This window comes from Diprion similis, chromosome 8 (assembly GCF_021155765.1).
Source record: "Diprion similis isolate iyDipSimi1 chromosome 8, iyDipSimi1.1, whole genome shotgun sequence".
NCBI classification, from domain to species: Eukaryota; Metazoa; Arthropoda; class Insecta; order Hymenoptera; family Diprionidae; genus Diprion; species Diprion similis.
The window spans coordinates 21084703-21111531 of NC_060112.1; the positions used below are offsets into that span (position 1 = coordinate 21084703).

General features: G+C 41.7%; 4 protein-coding genes across 5 annotated transcripts; 2 read left to right on the forward strand and 2 right to left on the reverse strand.

Moving 5' to 3' along the window:
- Positions 1–4879: 4879 nt before the first annotated feature.
- LOC124409473 (cuticle protein 18.7-like) lies at positions 4880–6078 on the reverse strand. 2 transcript variants are annotated; one of them, XM_046887089.1, is made up of 3 exons: positions 5922–6078; positions 5295–5660; positions 4880–5159 (listed from the first exon to the last, which is right to left on the reverse strand). In XM_046887089.1, the coding sequence occupies exons 1-3, from the start codon at positions 5931–5933 to the stop codon at positions 4992–4994; spliced, it is 546 nt and encodes a 181-aa protein (XP_046743045.1). In that variant the 5' UTR covers positions 5934–6078; the 3' UTR covers positions 4880–4991. The 2 variants fall into 2 exon arrangements, with proteins under 2 accessions (XP_046743045.1, XP_046743044.1); XM_046887088.1 differs by having other exon boundaries at positions 4880–5660.
- Positions 6079–9004: 2926 nt separating this feature from the next.
- On the reverse strand, positions 9005–10302 carry LOC124409472 (cuticle protein 18.7-like). Its single transcript, XM_046887087.1, has 2 exons — positions 10067–10302; positions 9005–9605 (listed from the first exon to the last, which is right to left on the reverse strand). The coding sequence occupies exons 1-2, from the start codon at positions 10268–10270 to the stop codon at positions 9081–9083; spliced, it is 729 nt and encodes a 242-aa protein (XP_046743043.1). The 5' UTR covers positions 10271–10302; the 3' UTR covers positions 9005–9080.
- Positions 10303–11427: 1125 nt separating this feature from the next.
- LOC124409476 (cuticle protein 18.7-like) lies at positions 11428–11994 on the forward strand. Its single transcript, XM_046887092.1, has one exon. The coding sequence runs from the start codon at positions 11429–11431 to the stop codon at positions 11963–11965; it is 537 nt and encodes a 178-aa protein (XP_046743048.1). The 5' UTR covers position 11428; the 3' UTR covers positions 11966–11994.
- Positions 11995–13077: 1083 nt separating this feature from the next.
- On the forward strand, positions 13078–20568 carry LOC124409127. The gene is made up of 25 exons (XM_046886547.1): positions 13078–13297; positions 14020–14175; positions 14295–14488; positions 14600–14608; positions 14703–14817; positions 14949–15275; positions 15574–15708; positions 15786–15920; positions 16144–16253; positions 16386–16542; positions 16629–16855; positions 16934–17169; positions 17272–17464; positions 17645–17732; positions 17863–17939; positions 18027–18161; positions 18231–18377; positions 18453–18650; positions 18725–18921; positions 18978–19084; positions 19188–19402; positions 19484–19618; positions 19719–19873; positions 20045–20178; positions 20482–20568. Exons 1-25 carry the CDS (start codon positions 13078–13080, stop codon positions 20556–20558), a joined length of 3879 nt encoding a protein of 1292 aa, XP_046742503.1. The 3' UTR covers positions 20559–20568.
- The last annotated feature ends 6261 nt before the right edge of the window (positions 20569–26829 follow it).

Below are 26829 nucleotides of genomic sequence, written 5' to 3' on the forward strand. Positions count from 1 at the left end.
CTGGACCTCGACGAAGCCCTGCGGCACCTTGCCTTATCTACCTCCATGTACGATGCATGCCACGTGTATGTATGTATGTAGGTAGGTATTTCAACCTGTACCTTGTAGTGGTCAATCGCGAATTATCCTGATATTCTAACGACCCAGGATCTGCATAAGGCATTCGACCACCGACGTCGAGGTAAGCCGGGAATGAAGCAATGCGATCCTTCGACTGCCTCGTATAAAGTTCAGGAGAGGCAGAGGAAACAAAGGCGATGAACAAAGGCAATGCATTGGAATCGAACCAGTTTCAACTTGTACGTGAGCCTCTTCGGTGGTTATATTCTGCAGGATGAAACAATCGCTCTGACAGTTTTTCGCGTGATCGGCGGGAAGTAAGACTTCCGCGTGTCATATCCACGTTTCTGTATGGCACGGATGCCTGTTTCTCGAAAATAAATTTAAAAAAAAATAAATAAAATAAAAAATAGTACAGATGCCGAACCAACGCGGTAGCGCAGGCGGATACTGCCTGTGACTGACAATATCGATTTGCAATCTGATTCGATCTCGGTATATATAGAATATACATTTTTACTCGTTGAAAAGCACGTTGTCTGTACGGCACGTTTGCTTATCCTTATCATATCGGCAATCGTTATAACAATTGGCCGGGTTTAATTGTGATTGGTGACCCGCGTTGAGTAGATCAAATTAAGTGCACTCACGTGTGTCTGTACGATATGTCCTTCGATGAAACGTAGTGGTTTGAAAATTTAGTCAAGCGAATTGGGTTGATGGTTGGGTACTTACCTACACTTTTATTATAGCACATTACGCTTTTTCTAATTAGATCGTTGGCATTCCGCAAGATGCCGTAAGTAATTTTGAATCTAGGTGAGTCGTGTTATGTCACACGCCACAGAGTTGGGAAAGATCATATTTTTCAGAGGTGTAAAGGTTTTGACCGTGTTGTAATTCGCACGACCTGAACTCATGTTTCCTCGTTTTATTAAGGAGCGCGATACGCATGCTGAAGCAACATTCTTGTTTCAATCTCATGTTCATTTCCTTTCTTTTCTTTTCTTTTTAAGCCTTTTTTTTCGTTTCCAACTCTTTGCAGAGTCGTGCCTCGTCGACGTTTTGCAACGGTTCTCTGCAACTTTCCAGGCTTCCAGGTACCTACTCGAAAATTTCTGAAAAATAGTGCAATACTTTTGCGGATATCATTTCAAGCCTCGAGTATGGCGTGTACTTCTGTATCACGCGAAGATCTCTGTTACAAGGAGAACCCGAAACTTGGGCGTCGTGGCGGTTGATACAGACTTGATCTACTTACATTATAGAGCGGTGAAGATGATTGCTTAAGCTGATTGGCCAAAGGTAGTATGGCAGTGACGGTTTGTCACAGGTACATAGTCACAGATCAGCGCAATTTCGTTGGTGAAAATTAACCACAACCGATTGAAACGGCTGCATGCATATCTCGTGAAACCCGAGAAGCCCGCGCGTTTGTACTACGCGGTTGGCTGATCTTTAGCAATTTAATCAGAGGCCTGTAAACAATTGTTTGTTATGCCGCATAGTGACGAATGGGTTCTGACGTGGTGAAAATGGTCCTGAATTCAATATCCCGACTGCTCAGATTAATTCTCTAAGGCATCCACGCCCACGTTTTACACCGGTCTTGGTTGTCGACTCGGTGTTGAACCATGCAGCTGTGTAGGACTTAAGGTTGAGGCCTTGAGGTACTTGCGCCGGTTAACAGAAAATCCAATTTCATCGTAGCTAGAAATTAAATTTCAAACCTGTATCCGCATTGCCAGACTGCTGCGATTGACGTACGAAGTATGCAAAGATCGGTAGTCAAACCGAATTTGTTATTTGTGTTTGAACTCTGAGTATGAATCAGGTGTCAGTATACTTCAGAGAAAAGTAAAAAAATCAGTGAAATTTATTCATTATTAAGTTACCGAATAGTCCGTATGCGTTGAGTTCTTCCAGTGGTATAATTAGAACTAAGAATCGGTAAGTTTTCACTGATTAAAATTTAGTGAGAAGTATGTGAAATTCACCGAACGACCGTTTCTTACAGGTTTAATGGTTTCGCCAACGAAGTCAGACGGTGGCAGGCAAGGTGGATATAAAAATGAATAATACAGCAAAACGCTATAAGAATGAACGCGCGATTACGTCCGGCACAAAATCGTTTCTACGTGAGTCAACTCCGATCGCGTAATGCGAACATTTTTCGTCCGTTGCAATGACAGGGAGTATATGTTTTCGTATTTCTAACGATATTCTCTGTAGGTACGCCTTGGCAGGTATAAACGCCAAAAACTCAGAAGATCACGACGTGTAACCGATCTTCAAGCATAAAGGAACCGTACGTCGTGGCAAAAAGCGCCGATCAAACTACTTATGTGATATTTAGAAATTCGAAGACTCTGCAAAGAAAGCGTGCACTAAGCTGTTTGTATGTTGACACGTGATTTCTTACCACCGAGAATTTTTCACGCGCTCCAGCTTCTCGTGGAGCACATTGATAACTCGATTGTGCAATGCATCGAAATGGTCCAGGAGTCACTCACCCATCGTCGCCGCCGGCATTCTCATACTCAGACCGAGCATCTGCAGCCAGGATTGGAGGCCAGTGACTGGCACCGGAGATAATCGAACCTCATCGAGGCACGATCATCTGAGATCCCCTTCCGGAGATGTTTTTTGATCCAATCTATACAAAAGAAGAGCGTTTTCTCTTCCTTTTGGGCCGAACTGTGGCAGTGTTTGGTTATTCGTGGAATGGAATGATCGGAATTGCGTCACTGAATGAACGTTGCCGGAGTCACGGTAAATTGATAAATATCATTATTTCCTACAAAACCTAATCATTCTGTGAGATATTGATGATGAATATGGATTGACAAGGTTACAGGTGCGATTTTGTTGGGTAAAATTTTGATCTATCGGCTCGGTCGCCCTTAGATCGGGAAACGATTTTATGTCTAATATAAACATTGAATCATTTCTGGTATAATCGGAATTATTATTCATTACCGGAACGGATGTGGATAAAATATTCATGTCTAATCAAGACCACTTTGCCTCAGCTGTTTTATTCAATTTGAAATTTATTATAACGTCGCTTTAAATATTAACTTATACTTACACTGAAAAAAAATAAAAAATAAAAACACTAATAGTTGTTTAGAAAATGGATAATTCCAAATCATTACGAACTATTTCAGCATGTCTTGACTTTCGAAGGTGGACTCTGATGTGGACACTTCGTGTTAGTATTAGATCAGTTTTTTTTCTCCGAACGTTTCTTGTCCTGCGTACGTTATATATATATATACGTTTCTCGTTTAATGCGGAATTTAGATTGAACTTACGTAATCGGAATTTATTCAGAAAATACGATCGGCATATTAGCAATACCTTGACGTAATAGAAAACAATTTTCCTAATCGCAATGACTCTGAATATGGCTCCAACGAATATACTCGTAAATACGCGCAACTGTACGCGAAGTGTTGAAATTGAAGAGAGTTAAAAACGGCTGTAAGGTGCCATTTTTTCATGCGAATTCAAGAAACAACTAACGATGCAGTGAATAAAAAATAGTTTTTCTCCGTTTCTTTAAATTCTTCGTTGCAGAAACTTGCAGCCTTTTTAAATTCTCCTCTTCACTTAGCGGAACATAAAAAGCTGCAAAAAAATAGTTGCAAAATTCGCGATCCTCACATTTGGAATTTTTTAGCTCTCGTATGAATTTGACAGTCGGCGAAATTCGAGAAATAATGCAGCTATTGTGTCCGACTGAATGGGAGTATATTTCACACTCAGGGTTACATGTATAACCCACATGTGATATACATACCCATACGTAACGCGTAACGCGTTAAGATTTTTATCTCCACTGGTGAACCACGTTACCGTTCCTGTACAATATAACTTACACACAGCAACAATTGATTAATGCAACACTGTCTGAACTATCGAACGGCATGCCTTTTGTTACGCGAAAAGAATAAGATAACATATATTTGCACATTCTGCACTGTAGGTACTTTCTGCAGTCGAGGACGATAAATAACGATAAGAGTGGGCGATGAGTGTTTCGTCATTCTTTTTTATAGTTCCATTTCTTGTACACGACACCTTGCATAAGTTGTATACCTCAATTTTAAACCGGCATTGATGTGTATGCGTGCAGCCAGGAATCGGAGATTAAAATCGATTGTTCGGCGCACACAATACCTAGGTCAGGAACCGACTTCTGCAGTTCGGTGCAATAAAGAGTAGCCTTCGTTTCGCAGAACAAGTCGTGTCATCATCCGTTTGCAGAAGCTGCAAATCACCCACAAACGAAATGACATAGGATTCGATTGTTCGCATGAGGATTGGAGGAGTCGAGTCTGATTCTCGAAGACGTCATTGTTGGATTCCATTGTGGACAAAATGAGTTTTCTGAAATTAGACGTGGCGTTGATTTCTGCACAGATTGGATTCAAATTTTCGAATTTAATGTAGGTCATTCAAGTTGAATTACTCAAAGAGCAGTGATATTCGTAATAACACTATATTCAATCAGAGCTCAGAAGGAATTACTTTTCAGTAAGAGTTCGACAACTTCTTTTTGAGGTGAGGTTTCAATTATCCTCTCAACTAGTTCTAATACACGTTCAGAAAAATGAAGTGATCATCCTCGAAGCACCTAAATTTTAGTTGTATACGCACCCAGTAGAAAGTTTGTCTACCATTCCTAAATTTTCATATAAATCAATGAAGTTTTCCACTCTCTTCGATATCTTTTTAGGTAACACGATGAGGTATAATACTCGTATATTATCCTTCAGTAGATATATGGGGTAAAGTGAAATAAAATGTCAGGTTTAATTTTCAAATGGTTTCAGGTGTGTATTTAAAAAAGGAACCGTATATACAGATAAGAAATCGGATCAGTCTGCCTAAGGTTACTCCCTCGGTGTGACGGGGTTGAAATTTTACCAAGCGTGAGCTTGAGCGGCGGCGGCAGCGTGAGCGGCAAGGTGGGCAGCCTTGGCCTGAGCGACCTCAGGGGTCTCTACGACGCGTCCGTCGTGTCCGAGGGGGGCGGCGTATCCGTATCCGTGTCCATAGGCAGCAGGGGCGGCAGCGTAGCCATAGTGGCCAGCGGCGGCGGCGGCAGCCTTAGCGTGTTCGGCGAGGTGGGCAGCCTTGGCCTGAGCGACCTCAGGGGTCTCTACGACGCGTCCATCGTGTCCGAGGGGTGCGGCGGCGGCGTATCCGTATCCGGTGTAAGCAGCGGGGGCGGGGGCGGCGGCGGCGGAAGCGGCCCTGGCGTATTCGGCGAAGTGCGCAGCCTTGGCATGGGCGACTTCGGGGGTGTCGACAACGCGACCATCAGCGGCCAGAGGGGCGGCGGCATGTCCGTATCCGTATCCGGAGTAGGCGGCGGGGGCAGGTCCGTAGGCATGGCCAGGGGCGGCAGCGGCGGCGGCGGCCTTAGCGTACTCAGCAAAGTGCACGGCCTTGGCGTGCGCCACCTCGGGGGTGTCGACGACGCGTCCGTCAGCTGCCAGCGGCGCCGCGACGCCGTAGTAGCCGCCGTAAGCCAACGGCAGTCCTAGGTTACCGGCCTGAGCCACGGCGAAGAGGAAAGAGAAGACGATCTGGAAAGAGAAGAAGAGGTGAGTTGTGGTGATGAAATAATCAGGTACACCGAAGCATGTCCGAAAGCTTTTCTGGTCACTGATAAAATCAAATGGACCACTTTAGTCGTGTACACTTAATGAATCTAAGTACTATTCCAAGACACTGTTCAAGCTGTTGTACAAGCTATCTTCGAGTATAGAAGAGTTCAACTTCTAGTTAACGATTTTCCGCACTGATCCTCCGCCGCAAAAGTGACTAATTTAACTCGCCACACTCACCAGGGGGTTCATGTTGATAGTTTTGAGTTAGCGCTGCTGGATATCCAGTACTCGCTAGTTGCGGTTGCGTTGTGCTGATCTGAGAGCCTGGATGATCTTTTATAGCGGTGTCTATCCTGCTGATTGAGTCCCCACCGACAGCAACAACGCTCAAAGGTTTGGGTACTTGCTGATATTTGACATTGACATTTCCGCGGTGGGAAGCTCTTTATGGAGCTCTCAATATCGCAATTCCAGATCACATTTACTCGGAGACACATTCCACAGCTTAGGCGAAACAGACCAAGGTCTCGCACAGGTCTCGTTGCCACGCGTTTGTTCAAACGGGTTCGATAGACCGATCTAGTCCCAACGACCTTCGCGTTGCACCAAATACCCGGTACCAATCTCACCTTCCAATCACGCCTCTGGGTACTTCGAACCCCCGCGAGGCACTTTGAACCTGAATTCACGAGGGACTGGGCTTCTCGACACTTTCTCACTTGGTCGACATGGTTCGTCATCGTTGAAGCTACGGTGTTGTGGAAAAATTTCTGCACGAGTATAACTATTAGCGAGTTAGAATTTACGAGGCATTGGTCATTTGCCAGAGGATACAGTCTAGGTGCAAGATTTGATTGATTCAAATTCAGGTTGAGAGAAAAAAATATAGATTATAATAATGGCAATAAGAAAAAATGTAGAGCGTATACTGGCTAGTTTATTATTCATTACTTATACACACGTACATGCATAAATCGCGATATTAATGCAAATCGCATGTTTATAAAATGTGATTTTAATCTGGTACCCAAAGCTAATAAACTCTTCATGAATATTTATGAATGAGAACCATGTTTGATTTGTTGCAGGTCTGAGTACTCGGCTGCATTTATGCGTGCGATATCCTATTATTCGCGGGTGCATGGTAATAATTTCTGCAGGATTATCTCCAAATATGTAAAGTAAGAGCTCTTAAGAGAGAGTTGATGCGGGGCAACGACAGAAATGATATGTCTGTTGGAGCCAAGCTCGTCTCTTTACTTTTCGTCTGGTAAAAAGTGATTTCGACCGGATTTCTCGAATTACAAATTCGACAAATCAGTTACCATTATCTCCTCGACATTCCTGTGATCATTTTTTTCAATCCAGTTGATTTTTCAAGCTGATTATCAAAGCCGTTTATCTTTCTGGTGGGGATACTCGCGCTAGATTAATAAAACAGCCGTCTAAGCCACGACTAATTACTTTAATTTTTTAAAGTTAGCCTGGGACAAGGTAGACTCGATTCGTATGCTAAGTTACTGTGTAAAATGTTCTGCTAAACTTCTAGTCTCTCGTCAAATTTTGTCAGTTGATAAGTTCAAAGGTATCACAGCGCACAAGTTGAACAAATACCAATTGATTCTGCGAAGTCTACATGCACATGTATGTACAGTGGCCCAAAAAAGTTTATGCCAGACTTGAGGTCATCTGCTATTTTCAAATTCAGCTTTCACCCATCAAATATTACCTGCAAAAAGCCTTGGACGTTATAAGAACTTTTTTGTCGTTGCGCACTTATTTAGTTGCAATTGGAGCTTCAAACACATAATGTGTTATATGCTATGAGCAATCGTAATGATTATTATTCTCAGGTCCCCAATTCTTTACGGCTGCGAAATGTTTCTCGTTCTAATAGACAAAATGTAGATCAACGAACAGTCAGGCAAAGGAACCAAAAGGTTCAACATCGTGTTTCAACCAAAATTGAATTGGGCGTTGCTGATTGATACTTATTACTTATCAACGTTCTATAAACTATGACTGGGACATACTTGATTTGATGCTTCATCTAGTCAAATTCATAATCTTAAATAGTACAGGAACTCAAAAATATTTATTGTAGTTTGCAAATCGAATAAATATAAATAACGTTTACAGATTTATTACTGCAGATAAAACGACGAAGCATTCTTTTCAGTACATATTGTAATTGGCCAATTAGTCTTTCAATACCATTCATAGAAAGGCCCCACTCGGTACGTGACGTAGTAGCATCAACTACCTTGCTAAAAATGATTGATGCATCGATTAATTGGGTCCAAAAAATAATCGTACACGACTCGATTGAATCAGTAAAAATTAATCGATAATCGATCATTTCGTATTTTTCTGGAACTACGCATTTGAAACAAAAATTCGTAAATTTCAGTATGTAGTCTTAATAGCGGAAAAAGTTTTGATAATTTATAGTTTCATTAAAAATGTTCTTCAAATTCAGGTAAAAATATTCATTTATCCTTCACGTATTATATCAAATAGATACTCAGTAAGTAATACAATGATAATAATTAATACTTTAATCACATAAATTGATATTGTATTGCATCGTTCATGGGAGTAAAAAACAAAAGCCGATTATGAGGAAATATAATCAGGTCGGTCGATTAATGGAGTTTGAAAAATAATTGATTATACTCGTTGAATCGGGGAAAAAATCGATTTAATCGAAAATGGATTATTTTTGGTCGTTCTTATGACGTAGAGCTTCGGGAACTAGAGGGGAGAAAATTTTTGAACGTATGTACGTATGCATGGCTTGAATCGAATTATACAATTAGAGTATCTCGTCTGAGGATTCTAAAAATAATATCCTTATACCAATTCATACTTTGTCGACATATTCTTTTATAATATCAAGTTGGAGTCTGTAATTCCACAGAAGTGATAACTGTGCAGCGACTATGCAATTGCCGAAGCTTTTCTTGCGAGCGCAGATGAAGATGTGCTCACAGATTGTTTGCAACATTGTCGAAAGCGTCATTTTTAAATCTAGGAAGTAGAAGTGTGATAAATAAATCGTTTGGTTATTAAAATCTTATGACGCAATCGGAAAAAAACTTGCAAATATAAACTAAGTATTTAGCCGCACCAGAAGCGACTTGTAGTCGACGAAATCGTGGTTGAATATTATATCACAGCAAAATATGTACTTGGAAACTCCACAATCATCCGGATGAACTTTTATTCTTATCAGCAGGAAAACTGAACCGCAGTTCCGATAAGGTTTATAATCTGAAAAGACAGATACCAGTTGTACATCAAATAAAATACACAATTTCATAATTTTTTTGCATTTATTGCATTGCGAAGATCAGGGAGTAGGTTTTGGGGTCCAGGACGAGTAACCGCGCTAGTTTACAAGACGTATTTGGGGTATGCGAGGGCGGGGGCGGCGGGGTAAACGCCGTAGGCAGACACAACGGCGGGGGCGGCGAAGTTCTTGGCGGCCTCGTTGACCAGGGTGACCTTCTCGTTTATGTGGGCAGCGGTGTGTGCGGCCTTGGCGACGGCGACTTCCGGGGTGTCAACGACGCGTCCGTCGGGTCCGACGGGGGCGCCGGGAACGACGTGAGCGTATCCGACGGGAGCGGCGTACACGGCGGGAAGAACCGCGGGTGCCAAGTAGGTGGAAGGGACGACGGGATCAGCGACGGCGACGACGTCGGCCGACCTGACGGCCTCGTTCGCCAGGGTGACCTTCTCGTTTATGTGGGCAGCGGTGTGCGCGGCCTTGGCGACGGCGACCTCGGGGGTGTCGACGACGCGTCCGTCGGGTCCGATGGGGGCGCCGGGAACGACGTGAGCGTAGGCGAGGGGAACTCCTCCGTGGAAAACACCGGGTTTGGCCAGAGCGACGGCGGCGAGGGCGGAAAAGACGATCTGGAAAATATAAGAGTCAAGTAGAATTAACGGGAAATTCCTCAGTAGAAATCCCGCGTTTGTAACCAGTTTCCATGTATGCTTTGGTTCGGAAATACAAGTTTACGTAACTTGAAGAGAGAAATCTGAAATCCATTTCATTATATTCTTTTTTTTTTTTTTCAAAGCCAAAGAAAAATGTAATTCATTCGCAATACGTATCTTCGGTTTAAACTCTGAAATAGAACTGTGTACAATGAAATGGGTTGATACAGCAACATGATTCATTTGATTAGTAACATTTGAAAACTTTTATGCCTCTGTCTTTTTTCTAAGATGGCTACTAGACCAGAATGATGATTCCACCCTTAATAATAATACAATGGATAATTTAAGTTCAAAACTAATTTTTCTTGAAGAAATTTTGGAATCGTGATGTGTTCAGACGCTTGTCATAATTCACATTGCAATTATGTACTTACGAAGACCTTCATGGTGATTTGTAGGAGATCTTGCTTAGCGCTGCTGAGATCAGTACTCGCAAAAGCAAATGATTGTGGCGTGCAGTATCGATGCAACTCGGTCTTTATATAGGAGGAGTGCAGATCAGGATTGCGTGGAGCTCTCATATGTGCGCGCAAAACCACGCCCAATAAACCTGTCATTTCGATACCTGACATTGACATTTAAACTAAACGGTCAAACCAGAACACTTTTTGACAATATGGTGTGCCAAAATAATTCCACTCTGTACCTGTATGAGAAAACAAAAGAAAAAAAAATCCAGGGTACAATAATAACACAGACTAAACTCGATAGCCTTTATTACATGTATAAATAATGATGAAACTTGATGACGATGTTCGGTATTGTACATTACGTGGAGTTCTAATAATAGGGTGACAGAAAATTTGTTCGATATTTTATTAACCACAAAATAGCGGTCAGTCTAAATACCCAGAAAGAAATTGTAACTTAATAGAATAAGAATGAAGCAGGATACAAAAATCCTAGGGTATTGTGTGGCGTCAGAATGACACGAGTAAATAGAAATCGAAACAACTTCTGAATGCATGACTTTGACGGTTAAATGAAATACTACGGTTCTCATTGTGATTGGAGAAACAGTTTTTGTAGTATTTCGGTCGCGAATGACGAGCGCTTCTCTATTCCTGTATCTGAATATAAAAACGTCAGTAAGTTTGTATACTATTAAGTAACTTTCTGCGGTTGATTGCGAATGTAAATTGAACGACGGCTTCTATAAGTGGAGCAATGATGACTCTGCTTCAAATCATATAAATTCTGCATCGAAGCACAAGTTGCATAGGTAGGCAACTTTATGGTCTTCGGTGATCATTGCGGTAACCGCGAAAGTAGGCATGGCTAGTCGGATTGAAATCCTTCGTGGATCGATATTTTTGCATCGAGATGTAAGGCACACCTCGGGATATGCAACGCAATGCACAAGATACGTGCAGCACCCGAGGAGACAGGCGGATCAATCGTCCCGGTGGCCACCACCAGCCTAGTGCTCATTTTACAGCACGTTCACCTTGCCCAGAACTGTCACGAAAATAATACTTTACAATTCTTGAACCGGTGCTACAGCTATGATTTGAATATCGGTAGGCATGGGGCTGTTTTAAATTTCTTTCTCTGGCCTTTTTTTTTTATTGCAGATGCAGAATGATACAACTGGTGGAAGACGGATATGGAGAACTATCCGGTTCTGTCAGCTGCATATAAAAGGACCAACCTCTGATAGTCACTACACAATCATCCCGAGTCTTCCAGCGAGTACTCAGCCAGACAGTAGCGCAGGAAGTTAGCCAGATACCAAAATGAAGGTCCTCATACTCGTTTCCGTCCTCGCCACCGTCGCTCTGGCCAAACCCGGCGTTTTCCACGGAGGAGTTCCCGTCGCCTACGGTTACGTCGTTCCCGGCGCCCCCGTCGGACCCGACGGACGCGTCGTCGACACCCCCGAGGTCGCCGTCGCCAAGGCCGCGCACACCGCTGCCCACATAAACGAGAAGGTCACCCTGGCGAACGAGGCCGTCAAGTCGGCCGACGTCGTCGCCGTCGCTGATCCCGCCGTCCCTTCCACCTACTTGGCACCCGCGGTTCTTCCCACCGTGTACGCCGCTCCCGTCGGATACGCTCACGTCGTTCCCGGCGCCCCCGTCGGACCCGACGGACGCGTCGTTGACACCCCGGAAGTCGCCGTCGCCAAGGCCGCGCACACCGTCGCCCACATAAACCAGAAGGTCACCCTGGTCAACGAGGCTGCCAAGAACTTCGCCGCCCCCGCCGTCGTCTCCGCTTTCGGCGTTTACCCCGCAGCCCCCGCCCTGGCGTATTCCAGATACGTATTGTGAACTAGCGCGTCGACTCGTTTTGCACCCCAACACCTGAAACCCAAAATAATAAATGAACGACAATGAAAGAAATGTCTATTTGATACATTTATAACACTGCAGCCCGGCTTTTCAGGACAATTTTGTCAGACTGCCGAGTAGTTTTCCTGCTCATAAGAAACATACGTTTGCGAGACTATGTGTATATATACGTATACGTCTTTATCTTCATTCTCGACTCCTGCGGTTACCCTGCGCTAATAATGGGAAAAATATCACTTTTTCATTATCGCGATACGTGAACCTTTATACAATAGATCAGTAACATCACATGGATAGACATGCAACGACAATTTCTGGTACCGCATTCATTGCTGGGCGAAATTTCGAACTGTAGTACTTTGTCCCTTTGTATACGAGACAAACGGTGACTTTCCTTCATACAGGTATAAGCTTATCAGCAATCTTAAACAGGCTGAAGCGTAAATTTTTATTTCGGAATCACATGACTTACAGCACATTTGCACTTGGCTGCTCTCATATCTGAATCGCTATATATACGAAGTTTTCTAAACCGGAGAGCTTACACCGCTGATTAAAAGTTGGACATAACAGTAATTACGGTTCATTTGGTGAAGTTACATAGTCTTACGCCATGCATTCATGAAATGCAGATCATTCGTCGTTTCGAAACGGCTTCGGAATCGTCTGCAAAAGTGTGTCTCTGGGTGATTCATATGACACCGCACTTAAGGAAGGAAAACCAAGAATGGAGATAACGGCGGATGAAATGGTCGAACGTTTTTTTATTATTATACACAAAGCAAGTCGCCTTACAATTAGACAGTAGAGATAAAAGTTTCGTTCGACGAAGTGTCCAGCGCGGTTTCCTGCTTTCGGCTTTTGCGTTGAGTAACCTCGGCACTCACTTCCAGTCTTCGGTGACAGCGTTTTTTACTTCCATCTTTGAAGTGGTCTCAGTAGCGGAGGATTGTTCGAGTCTGGTGTCGATGGAAAGTGAAGTGAAACGTTCATACAGTGGAAAAATATATATTTCCTTGCATTCAATGCTTTGATCACTTTCCGACGAGTGGCTTCTGCAGTTTTCAAAGAAAAATATTCCGTTTAAGAAGATGATCATCTCCTGCAGGTTGTGTTCGGCATTGATTGCACTCTGTTTCACATCGCTGGTGGTGGTGGACAGTCTAGCAGAGCTCGTCGTGGTACGCGCTCCTAACGAATATCACAACGGATTGTTCAAGGTCACTTGCATCTCTGAATATGACGATAGATCTTTGTCTTGGATCAAGGAATCAGGCATTCTTCAATATTTTGATTACAAAGTCGATGAGGGTAAGTTTTTCTGGCAAAAATATTTTCGTACTAAACTCTGTAAAACTTTTCTACTAAACTTTTTATACATTTTCAGACATTCTCAGAAATATTTAAGTAGATGAACAGAAGTCCACGAAGTTTGACGAAAAGATAGAATATTTCGCAAAATTTTTACGCGGAAGGTCCGCAAAATATTGTTTCAGTTTCTTTGCACTTCTCAGTACACATTTCTCAGAATAGCTCTGAATATCTCTGAATTTTGTTAAACAATCTCCAAACATTCTAAACTTTACTGAAGCAAATTCGTACTACAATACTGCGATTCTTTGCCACTTTCTGCAATTTCCTGCGAATGTTCTTCCTCATCAATAACATTATCTATGTCTATTATGTGGTCATAGTTATTGTATATTAGTGCAAGTCCTGTTAAGCCTTTTATTCGTTATTGCTATTTTTTCTTATAGTTAAAATAAGTTAAATGCTTATTTCTTATAATGAACTTATGAGAGAGTAATGCTAGCATTCAAGCTATTTGAATGAAAAATCGATTATTATGGAAGCTTAAAAAAACTGTTTGGGGGTTTCCCCCCTGGTCCCGCGCCTGCTACAATAATTGATATAAATTTTCGAGAGTTAGTCACAAAAATATTTTCACTAGCGTTATAGCTACGAAAAAAGTTCATTTCCTTACAAAACGCGTATCAGCGTCGAATAATTGGTCGAATATCGGCCATTCTCAGAATTCCAGCCGAATCGAACGTATTGCACGGAAGGGTCCGACGACATCATCGCCGATCAAACCCGCTGTCTTTACATATGGAATGCAGCACCGAAGTGGAAACTTACAAGTTCTGTAGGCGAATTAATGAAATCTACGTTCGACAACACTTGCACAGGTAATCGCATGGGAGAAGTATATGTACATCGTTATTCGGACATTTTTGTTATTTACTGATTTTCATTAATTTTGTGAGAATCGGCTTTAATTTGTCATTTTGTACGCTTGCAAGTTCAGGTAGCATGGAGCAAACGACAGAGTTGCTGGAGGTGCCACTTGCCTCAGCACGGGTTTGGGGTAAGCCGCGTAATATCAAGTTGGAGATGAACAAAAATAGGCTTAATTGCTCGGAAAAAGGAACCCTCAATACACCGATTGATTCAGTGCAGAATAAACCTGGGAAAGAGATGTGCCAGAAGTCAATCATCGAAGTATGTATATGTATAAAGAAATCCATGAGCATGCGAAAATGGAAGAAGCGTACATATATGACACGTAAAAGTAGACAAAATTTGTTACGACATAATTAACAAAAATTTTAGAATTTGAACGTATAAAACTCACGGCACAAATTGCATACGATTAGAAAAAATGTGTAAGGTAAGACGTAAGGTAAGCGCTAACTTTAAACAACCATCATATCAGGCTCGGCAGTTGATAGACAAATATTCCGTAGATTCTAGGCTCTTACCAAGGCATATGGAACTCATGCTATTCGATCACTTCGAATGGCTTATCCACAGACGCATTAAATTTCACCGTAGATTCCGATGCTATAGAAATTCTACCATTCAAAGGAGACGTGCTGCTTCACAATTGTGAGTGATAATTAGTGGAAATGTGAGAATTTAGTCGATTTTTGTCGGTATAAACTCAAAATTTTTGTTCCAGACACTTATTTTCTATCAACCGAGAATAACGTATCGATTGAGAAAAAATTCGATAACCCTGATCATACTCTTTGTTTGTATTTTCTGGTGAACCTTTGCTCTAATTGTTCATTACAAATCAAGTTCTTCGACGACAAGAATATTCTGAAGCACCACTTTATCGGACCGTTTAAGGATAGCAAAGCACTGTCCTGGCGATGGGAAATACTGAATGTGACTTTGGATTCGATCTCAAAAAGTCCAATTACCGTCGTAATGACGACCCAAATGAACGGGACGGGCGAAGGCCGATGGGCAACTCGTTTTTTCAGAACTTGTCAGTCGAGAGGTGAGTCTGATAAACGTTTGATATAACGATGAACATCAGTACAGTCCTCGACTTCTGCTTATCCGTTTTTTTTTAGCCACTGCAAGAAAAGATTCACGCATGCATACTGGAGACTACATCCAGCAGACAAATCTTAGCTGCAGAAAATTTTCATACGGCAACGGCACATACGTCAAACTAGCGGGCAAACCAATTACAAATATTACATTAGGCAGTGAGTGCACAGTCCGACGAAGATTTTTATTGAGGTACCACAATAATATCAGTTGACATGAAAAATAATCACGGTTTTTGCCAGGCTTGGCACAGTGCCTTCGAGGAAATGGACCATTCTGCATATTCGACCGCACTCACTCATGCAATGGGACAATTATCTGCAATCCAAGCGGCTGCACCTGTCCTGCAGGATGCAAAGGTGCCAACTGCACTGAAGGTGAATGAAATAATTCTCAGTCTCGTCAAGGGTTACAGCTGAAGTTGAATGGTATTACACTGATGTCATGTTTGTAGAATGCACGGAGGGATATTATGGATACAATTGCCAGAATACTTGTGATCAGTGCGACCAAAGAAAATGCAGTAAAATAAGTGGGCTGTGCTTCTCTGGATGTAAACAACACTACGTGGGACGATACTGCGAGACACGTAGATTTTCACATTTTCATGTTGTCTAACGTTAAGTAAAAATAATTGGATAGACAAGGTTTCTCGTCGATGAAACTCAAATCAGAATCATCTGGTGACCGAACATTGCAAAGAGTAGCAATATCTTTGAATCTGCTCGTTGCATCTATACATTAATGTTAAAGTACTAGCCCGAACTCATGTTTCCTTGTTCAACGGCTCATTTTTCTCTTTCACATTTTAGGACTGGAACACCCATATATTGAAGAGTCAACTATTCTAACCGCGGTGAAATTGAATTTTTTTACGAGCCTCAAAGATGTAGACGATCGTAACTTTTCTGTCCAAATAAAGGTATCTACTACCTATTCTACTTATAGTATTTTTTTCATTGAAAATGGAGGATGCCTCTTGAATTGAACCGAATCCTCAAAAAGACGAAGTTGTATACAGAAGATTGGTCACCGTAATGCTGGATATTTTCAGAACCATTACGAAAGCTGGAGGCCAATTCACATGGATCCAAATTTCTCTGGTGAAATAGAACTGTGTATCAAAAATCTCGAACCGAAAGTACGATACGAAGTCCGGGTCACACTAAATAAGACAGAGAGTCCCGCAAAGAACTTCAACATACCGATCAGTAAGTTTGCTGCGGAATCTATCTAATTATGAACTTGGTCGTAGTGACTTAAGGTAACTGGTTCAACTTTTTTGATACACTGACAGATTCGTGTAATGGGAACGAAGCCACGTCGTGCGATACGAATTTTGCCAAGAAGCTGTCGATTGAACGTGACGAAAATTCCATCAAACTGACGTTTCCTTCAATCAGAAATGGGACGAAGAGCTACATAGTCTTATTGAGCAATCATTCAACTGTGTCCAGCTCGATATTCCCTGTATGGACGGAAGTGATCAAAACAAGTGAGGACTGCAGGAAAGATGCTTGCATGGTGAGTTAAAAAATTACTTAGATTCACTTATTAAATATGGAGTACAGCCTTTCAATCTTTATCAATTTCCGCACACAGTACGATTTTCAACAACACGAGAACTCGGATTCCATCATCATAGGCCTTAATGATGCCTGTTTAGTGCGTCCTGATGCTACTTATTTGGTTCGGGTATTTTTTCGGGACTCGTTAAGTACAGTCTGCGCATGTGGGAAGACCATGGTTGAGAAATTCCAATCGGTGTACATGTTGGTTATCATTCCACTCGTAATTGCGGGGATGATCACTGCGGCGGTGCTTTACGTGTTATACAGGTATGTCTATCGTTTGTGCAAGATTCAAGAAACTGCAACCAATTCATGTTATGATATCTTCGAGGGATGAAGGGAGGTAACGATTATGAAAAAAAATTTCAGGAAATTTTATTCGGACCTCTTAACCGACCATACGTCAGTCTCCATGTCTCAACTTGTGAATGAACCATTTTCGACCCACAACAAATCTGACGATTCATCCTTCGGCGATACTGCATACCCGGAAAGACTCAAAAAGTTTGAATATGACGTAAGAAGAGCCGCGGAGGACGGAAAACTTCAGCTGCAATATAACGTAAATAAATATTTACTCTTTGAATTATTATTTGTTCGTCCAACTCCTTTGGTCATTTTAATTAGCTTGTGGTTCTCCACAACTGGAAATAAACCATATAGCACATTAAATCTGCCAACGTTGTCTCCTCTTTCAGTCAGTAAGCGGTTAACATTATCTGATATTTCCATTCTTTTTCAGCTTCTACCGAAAGGTCTGAGACATCCTTGCGAGTATGGGAGGTTGCCGCAGAATAAGGGAAAGAATAGATACAGGAAATTGATAGCGTGTACGTATGATATTTGAAGTATTGTCCCTCGAAGATTTTCACCAACAATCGGAGATACCGAAAACTATACCACAATCATCAGTATATTCATGCTTCACAGTGTAAATACTATGCAATTTATCGTTTTCAGATGACAAGACCCGAGTTATGTTGGCAGCAGATCACGGTAGTTGTCACTCCATCTACATCAACGCTAACTACATTCCGGTGAGACCACGAAGATCGATCAACGGATGATCGCTCCGTTGTGACCGTAAGTAGAATGCCCGCAACTAATCATCCCATTTCTTTTAGGGATACGCAAAACAAAATGCATACATCGCGACGCAGGCGCCGACAACGGAAACGATGGATGACTTCTGGAAAATGATTTGGCAGGAAGAGGTTCACGTCATATGCATGCTGGTGGACCTGATGGAGAATGGAAAGGTATGAGTACGACTAAAATAAGTACGACGCGATATCACGAGACTCATTGTCAGATATCCGATTCTGCAGAAAATGTGCGAGCAGTATTGGCCCGATGTCGGGGGTGTGATGGAATACGGTGAAATTGTCGTCTCGAACCTTACCCAAGACGTGTTCGCCGATTACACCTACCGAACCTTCAACGTTACGAAGCATCGCGAAACGGAAATGCGTAAGGTGGGTCTGGGCGAGACTATGTAGAGTCGATTAGCGATCGCAGTTTCATCCTGGCTTGATTTTGCTTCATTGCAGATTGAGCATCTCCAGTACACGACTTGGCCGGAACAAGGAGTTCCCACTTATTCACATTCCGTAATCGAGTATCTAAGGAAGATGTTATCAGTCCCCCTGAGACAGGGACCGATAGTTGTTCACTGCAGCTCCGGCACAGGGCGAACTGGAACTATTATTCTATCCGACATCGTCCTCCGGAACTTAGCCGCTGAAGGGGTGAGTAGACTTCGTTGGCTTCGGATAGCGATGAGATTAGGAGTGGCTCAATTGTGATCGCACTACCTTTCCAGACGGTGGACGTCTTTGCTCAAGCCAAAATTATGTACGACGCTCGTGCCAACATGTTGGAGAGCTTTTCGCAGTACGTGATGGCGCATTTGGTTCCCATTCAGTGCTTGCTTCTACTACCTACAGCCGTTTGGTGCCGTGATATTACACCGGAAAAGATTAACGAAATGAAAAAGGAGATACCAGCACTCATGATACGGTGAGGGAGGGAAATTCGTTTATTACTATTTCAATTACATTTAAGTTTTGTTGCAGACTCAAGGAATGCGCGTGGATGGATAAAGCCATGCGACCCTTGGAACCGCTGAGACCTCCACTTCCTGAGAATTTGAAAAAAAATCGATTTCCCAAATTGACACCAGGTTAGACGATGAGTAAGGTCGTCAAGGCGACTGTTTACGAACTTTAAAAATTTTATCCGTCTTATAAACTCAGTATTTTTGTCAAAAATTATCTGTTTTGCAGTTGGCCCGTCTTTGGTGACGCTGCAGAAGTGTCCGTTAAATGACAACACTAGCGATTACATCAGTGCAGTCAGCATCGACGGAGTCAAGACAAAAAAACAATACATAGCTTCCCAGCTGCCACTGCCGACAACGCGTAGCGACTTGTGGATGTTGATTGTCGAGAACAACATTGAACTTATCGTAATACTGCAACGTCCCAATCCGAAAGACGAAGTAAGTACCAAAGTAGGAAATTTTCTCGACACGCGAATATCCATGTACATACTTATAAATAATAAACCATACTGTCTTCAGTCATGCTGTAACGTCATACCCGAAAGAACGAGTGTGATTATCCCGTTGCCTTACGTCAAGGTAGAAAACACATCAAGCTTGGCAACCGAAGGCTGTTTTACGGTGGACGACCTGCTGCTGACCGATAATTCGGGGGTGAGAATATTTGTATTGCTATAATAAAAACCGTCAATCAACTGTGTTTTTACTTCTATACGTGAGGAATCACTGTTACGAGGCCTTAACTCTTTTACAGCATCCAGCAACGACGAAGAAAATTACCGTCCTGACCTGCAATGACTGGAGTACTGAAGCAGGTGCGAGTCCACCTCCACCTAAGGCGTTGGTAGACCTTTGGCAAACTTCGGAAAGGATTGTGCGTCCAGAAGGACCCACGCTCGTTCTTTGCTAGTGAGTTGATTTTTTTGAGAAGTGTATGTTCAAATGTTCAATTTCGACGCTAACGCCCAATCAGCTTAATATTAACGGGTTATAAATTTTATCCAAGACTAAAAGAAAGATTCTTCAAATAAAGATTGTTGTTGCTGTCGTTGTTGCTTCAGTTCATTAATTTTATTTCAGCGATGGTCTCACGGGTTGTGGCCTGTACCTGGCAATGAGTTTTATGCTCGAAAGGATGAAAGTTGAACAGGATTGCGACGTCATTTTGGCTGTTCACGCAGTGCGGCGATCAAGAAAAAAGTTCGTAACGGCGCCTGTGAGTTGAAATTGAAATTCATATTTGCAAGAACTGATTAATTATTAGGCATGCCTCATCTAAAAGTTTATGAAATACTCGCTGGCTATTGAAATTCCTCGTATCACTTAGAGAAATATATTTGAATGATGCACAAGGATAATGTTGTGTCAAAAAAAAAAATAAAAAAATACAGACCTAGTAACTGTGTGCAGATATACTGCGTTCATTCTGCATTGAAGAAGGATGCGAATATCTCGAGGAACAGTGTAAAAACTAAGAAAAGATTGACATTAATAAGGACTTTGTTTCTAATTGTTTTAGCGGCAGTTCGAGTACCTCTACGACGCCGCTCTGGAATTTAACGAGAGCTTCAAGATTTACGATAATTTATCATAACTAGATGGACCTTAAGGACAAATATGACTCGTTGAGGGATTATACGGCTTATCTCAACCACTGATATTTTGTGATCAGTGATTTTTTAACTGTAGGGTAATAAATAATAACACGGGTTTGCGATAAAAATTATTTCGAATATTTTTACATGATACATATAGAGTCAGGTATGCTGATTCAGAATATAAGCTCCCTCTTTACGTATACGTCATAATTCTTTTCAATTCGTATATTCACATACATGTAGATATTTATTTTTAGAATAACTATCTTGAAATGAATAATTAAATATTTTCGTCAATTATGACGGAGTAATCTAGAAAATTCACGTCTACTTTGTAAGTATAGTTTATTCTATGATATACCCACTGCACATACGCATAGTATCCATATAGCTATCGTTTGCTAAGCCAAAACAGTTATTGTAGAACTTTTCAAGCCGTCTGCGCATACTTTTGAGAGTGATGGACGTACACATGGGAGACGATGGTCGTGTATTTTTTCTTTCATTTCGATTAAATAATTCAAACTTTAGATAGAGATAGTTTTATTTCACTTATCCTGTAGTTTCTACTTATTTTCTATTTAAGAACTGTGTTATCTGAATATGCTGGATGTAACGTGGTATATAATACATGAATGTCGTTTTATATCAATGTCATAAATATAATAAAGAGAAGATGAGTATTAAATGACAATGAACATTGATATTTTGAGCGGGTACGCATGATGATGTAGAGTTTCCTTGCCGTTATGTAAAGAAAATTTTTTTTCACACCAATCAATTAACAGGGTCCATTATTAGCTGAGTAAGACAAGAAAAGCTTGGAAGTGGCAGCCCGTTTGAGACAAAATGCTTATCGTTTATTGCGGGAGGCACAATCGTACAGTGCTAGTTTGTTTGAATATAGTAATCGTGAATCACTAATGTGGCTTAGTTTTATTTTTCTGCATCAAGTGTTCACGTTGACTTGATAGTTCGAATCAAATTGTTCCATGATCGCTCGTAACGCTTTCATAATACATGGATGTCAAGATTTCTGAAGACCAGAAGTAGGATGAGGTAAAAGAACGTATTATTAGCACATCTTCGGGGTCGAAACAGTATCCTGTGCGAACTTTATAAAAATCGGCTGGGTGGTGTGACTGTAATTTTGGTTACAAGAGGGTCACAGACATCCACTCTTGAAAACGCTGCATAACGCGTTTCAGGTGTTGACACGGGCTTCCTACGTGGTTTGAGAGATTCTGCTTGATCCGACAATTTTTGCGGTGGCAAATGTATAAGGCATTCCATTTTGAACTATCATGCCTGAACAGCAACAACTTGTACACTGAAGGGGAAAACAATTATGCAATACGATTTCTTCGTTGCCAGTCTCATGGGTGTTTGATGAACTCCAATGAGCTGCCATCGTCGATTCTCGGATAAATGGATGAATGATAGTATGGTCATGACTTGATTATCTCGTTTAACGGGAGGTAAAATTTAAAATTATTTCGGTGGACGAGGGCCGGCACCGTTTTGTCATACAACAAATCATGAAAACCTGCTCCCACTGTCAATTCAACCAAACCGGTACCCGAAGAGGAATCCGGAGTACGGTGATAGTGCCAAATGACGAAACAATATAAGGATTCTCCATTTATCGAGGATATATTAGATACGCAATATCGTATCAAGAGTACCTGACGATGGAAAATAAAGATTAAATTCTTCCTTTTTTACATGAAAACTTGTGATCCTTTCATTACAGCAATTTGTTACTTTGCACATTCGAATTATTTCATGAGATTACGTGGACATAGTGCACGACGAAATCGATTCAACTATTTTTCAAAATCAGCCAAATTTCGACTGAAAAAATCCAAAGGGGTTAGCGAGCGTTAAAGAGTCCAAAACTTGTTATCCTAGAATCGTTTTGCAGGACTCTTTTTCCACTATTTCGACCCTCGAAAATGCAAAAAAGACGTCAGAATCAGCGTAAGACCACAAGCGGGGAAATTGCAGACGAAATTTTTCATTTTTCGGTCGTAACTCTCGATCCGTTGCTCGCAGCGTGTTGGGACTGCGCGCAATCGATTCCTCGCGCAAAATTACGTAGTGATAGTGCGAGAGAGGATCAAATCAACCAATTCTCATAATCAGCCAAATTTCGACTGAAAAAATCCAAAGGGTTTAGCCTTGCTTTTTTGCGATTTTCAGAGCCCAAAAACTTTTTATCTCAGAATCGTTTTGCAGGACTCTTTTTCCACTATTTCGACCCTCAGGAATGCGACAAAGACGTCAGAATCAGCGTAAGACCAGAAGCAGGGAAATTGCAGACAAAATTTTTCATTTTTCGGCCGTAACTCTCGATCCGTTGCTCGCAGCCTATTGGGACTGCGCGCAATCGATTCCTCGCGCAAAATTACGTAGAAATAGTGCAAAAAAGAATCAAATCATTTATTTCTCAAAATCAGCCAAATTTCAACTAAAAAAATCCAAAGGGGTTAGCCTTGCTTTTTTGCGATTTTCAGAGCCCAAAAACTTTTCATCTCAGAATCGTTTTGCAGGACTCTTTTTCCACTATTTCGACCCTCAGGAATGCAACAAAGACGTCAGAATCAGCGTAAGATCACAAGCAGGGAAATTGCAGACGAAATTTTTCATTTTTCGGCAGTAACTCTCGATCCGTTGCTCGCAGCGTGTTGGGACTGCGCGCAATCGATTCCTCGCGGAAAATTACGTAGGAATAGTGCAAAAAAGAATCGAATCAACCATTTCTCAAAATCAGCCAAATTTCGGTGAAAAAATCCAAAGGGGTTAGCCTTGCTTTTTTGCGATTTTCAGAGCCCAAAAACTTTTTATCTCAGAATCGTTTTGCAGGACTCTTTTTCCACTATTTCGACCCTCAGGAATGCAACAAAAACGTCAAAATCAGCGTAAGACCAGAAGCAGGGAAATTGCAGACGAAATTTTTCATTTTTCGGCCGTAACTCTCGATCCGTTGCTCGCAGCGTGTTGGGACTGCGCGCAATCGATTCCTCGCGCAAAATTACGTAGGAATAGTGCAAAAAAGAATCGAATCAACCATTTCTCAAAATCAGCCAAATTTCGACTGAAAAAATCCAAAGGGGTTAGCCTTGCTTTTTTGCGATTTTCAGAGCCCAAAAACTTTTTATCTCAGAATCGTTTTGCAGGACTCTTTTTCCACTATTTCGACCCTCAGGAATGCAACAAAGACGTCAGAATCAGCGTAAGACCAGAAGCAGGGAAATTGCAGACGAAATTTTTCATTTTTCGGCCGTAACTCTCGATCCGTTGCTCGCAGCGTGTTGGGACTGCGCGCAATCGATTCCTCGCGGAAATTACGTAGGAATAGTGCAAAAAAGAATCGAATCAACCATTTCTCAAAATCAGCCAAATTTCGGTGAAAAAATCCAAAGGGGTTAGCCTTGCTTTTTTGCGATTTTCAGAGCCCAAAAACTTTTTATCTCAGAATCGTTTTGCAGGACTCTTTTTCCATTATTTCGACCCTCAGGAATGCAACAAAAACGTCAAAATCAGCGTAAGACCAGAAGCAGGGAAATTGCAGACGAAATTTTTCATTTTTCGGCCGTAACTCTCGATCCGTTGCTCGCAGCGTGTTGGGACTGCGCGCAATCGATTCCTCGCGCAAAATTACGTAGGAATAGTGCAAAAAAGAATCGAATCAACCATTTCTCAAAATCAGCCAAATTTCGGTGAAAAAATCCAAAGGGGTTAGCCTTGCTTTTTTGCGATTTTCAGAGCCCAAAAACTTTTTATCTCAGAATCGTTTTGCAGGACTCTTTTTCCACTATTTCGACCCTCAGGAATGCAACAAAGACGTCAGAATCAGCGTAAGATCACAAGCAGGGAAATTGCAGACGAAATTTTTCATTTTTCGGCCGTAACTCTCGATCCGTTGCTCGCAGCGTGTTGGGACTGCGCGCAATCGATTCCTCGCGCAAAATTACGTAGGAATAGTGCAAAAAAGAATCGAATCAACCATTTCTCAAAATCAGCCAAATTTCGACTGAAAAAATCCAAAGGGGTTAGCCTTGCTTTTTTGCGATTTTGAGAGCCCAAAAACTTTTCATCTCAGAATCGTTTTGCAGGACTCTTTTTCCACTATTTCGACCCTCAGGAATGCAACAAAGACGTCAGAATCAGCGTAAGATCACAAGCAGGGAAATTGCAGACGAAATTTTTCATTTTTCGGCCGTAACTCTCGATCCGTTGCTCGCAGCGTGTTGGGACTGCGCGCAATCGATTCCTCGCGCAAAATTACGTAGGAATAGTGCAAAAAAGAATCGAATCAACCATTTCTCAAAATCAGCCAAATTTCGACTGAAAAAATCCAAAGGGGTTAGCCTTGCTTTTTTGCGATTTTCAGAGCCCAAAAACTTTTCATCTCAGAATCGTTTTGCAGGACTCTTTTTTCACTATTTCGACCCTCAGGAATGCAACAAAGACGTCAGAATCAGCGTAAGATCACAAGCAGGGAAATTGCAGACGAAATTTTTCATTTTTCGGCCGTAACTCTCGATCCGTTGCTCGCAGCGTGTTGGGACTGCGCGCAATCGATTCCTCGCGGAAAATGACGTAGGAATAGTGCAAAAAAGAATCGAATCAACCATTTCTCAAAATCAGCCAAATTTCGGTGAAAAAATCCAAATGGGTTAGCCTTGCTTTTTCGCGATTTTCAGAGCCCAAAAACTTTTTATCTCAGAATCGTTTTGCAGGACTCTTTTTCCACTATTTCGACCCTCAGGAATGCAACAAAAACGTCAAAATCAGCGTAAGACCAGAAGCAGGGAAATTGCAGACGAAATTTTTCATTTTTCGGCCGTAACTCTCGATCCGTTGCTCGCAGCCTATTGGGACTGCGCGCAATCGATTCCTCGCGCAAAATTACGTAGAAATAGTGCAAAAAAGAATCGAATCATTTATTTCTCAAAATCAGCCAAATTTCAACTAAAAAAATCCAAAGGGGTTAGCCTTGCTTTTTTGCGATTTTCAGAGCCCAAAAACTTTTCATCTCAGAATCGTTTTGCAGGACTCTTTTTCCACTATTTCGACCCTCAGGAATGCAACAAAGACGTCAGAATCAGCGTAAGATCACAAGCAGGGAAATTGCAGACGAAATTTTTCATTTTTCGGCCGTAACTCTCGATCCGTTGCTCGCAGCGTGTTGGGACTGCGCGCAATCGATTCCTCGCGCAAAATTACGTAGGAATAGTGCAAAAAAGAATCGAATCAACCATTTCTCAAAATCAGCCAAATTTCGACTGAAAAAATCCAAAGGGGTTAGCCTTGCTTTTTTGCGATTTTCAGAGCCCAAAAACTTTTCATCTCAGAATCGTTTTGCAGGACTCTTTTTTCACTATTTCGACCCTCAGGAATGCAACAAAGACGTCAGAATCAGCGTAAGATCACAAGCAGGGAAATTGCAGACGAAATTTTTCATTTTTCGGCCGTAACTCTCGATCCGTTGCTCGCAGCGTGTTGGGACTGCGCGCAATCGATTCCTCGCGGAAAATGACGTAGGAATAGTGCAAAAAAGAATCGAATCAACCATTTCTCAAAATCAGCCAAATTTCGGTGAAAAAATCCAAAGGGGTTAGCCTTGCTTTTTCGCGATTTTCAGAGCCCAAAAACTTTTTATCTCAGAATCGTTTTGCAGGACTCTTTTTCCACTATTTCGACCCTCAGGAATGCAACAAAAACGTCAAAATCAGCGTAAGACCAGAAGCAGGGAAATTGCAGACGAAATTTTTCATTTTTCGGCCGTAACTCTCGATCCGTTGCTCGCAGCCTATTGGGACTGCGCGCAATCGATTCCTCGCGCAAAATTACGTAGAAATAGTGCAAAAAAGAATCGAATCATTTATTTCTCAAAATCAGCCAAATTTCAACTAAAAAAATCCAAAGGGGTTAGCCTTGCTTTTTTGCGATTTTCAGAGCCCAAAAACTTTTCATCTCAGAATCGTTTTGCAGGACTCTTTTTCCACTATTTCGACCCTCAGGAATGCAACAAAGACGTCAGAATCAGCGTAAGATCACAAGCAGGGAAATTGCAGACGAAATTTTTCATTTTTCGGCCGTAACTCTCGATCCGTTGCTCGCAGCGTGTTGGGACTGCGCGCAATCGATTCCTCGCGCAAAATTACGTTGGAATAGTGCAAAAAAGAATCGAATCAACCATTTCTCAAAATCAGCCAAATTTCGACTGAAAAAATCCAAAGGGGTTAGCCTTGCTTTTTT

Coding starts and splice junctions, on each gene's coding strand:
- LOC124409127 (XM_046886547.1), top strand. CDS start 13,078: ATGATCATCTCCTGCAGGTTGTGTTCGGCATTGATTGCACTCTGTTTC. Junction 17,170..17,271: donor GTGCTTTACGTGTTATACAG/GTATGTCTATCG, acceptor AAAAAATTTCAG/GAAATTTTATTCGGACCTCT. Junction 19,085..19,187: donor ATTTCCCAAATTGACACCAG/GTTAGACGATGA, acceptor TCTGTTTTGCAG/TTGGCCCGTCTTTGGTGACG.
- LOC124409472 (XM_046887087.1), bottom strand. CDS start 10,270: ATGTCAATGTCAGGTATCGAAATGACAGGTTTATTGGGCGTGGTTTTG. Junction 9,606..10,066: donor AAATCACCATGAAGGTCTTC/GTAAGTACATAA, acceptor TATATTTTCCAG/ATCGTCTTTTCCGCCCTCGC.
- LOC124409476 (XM_046887092.1), top strand. CDS start 11,429: ATGAAGGTCCTCATACTCGTTTCCGTCCTCGCCACCGTCGCTCTGGCC.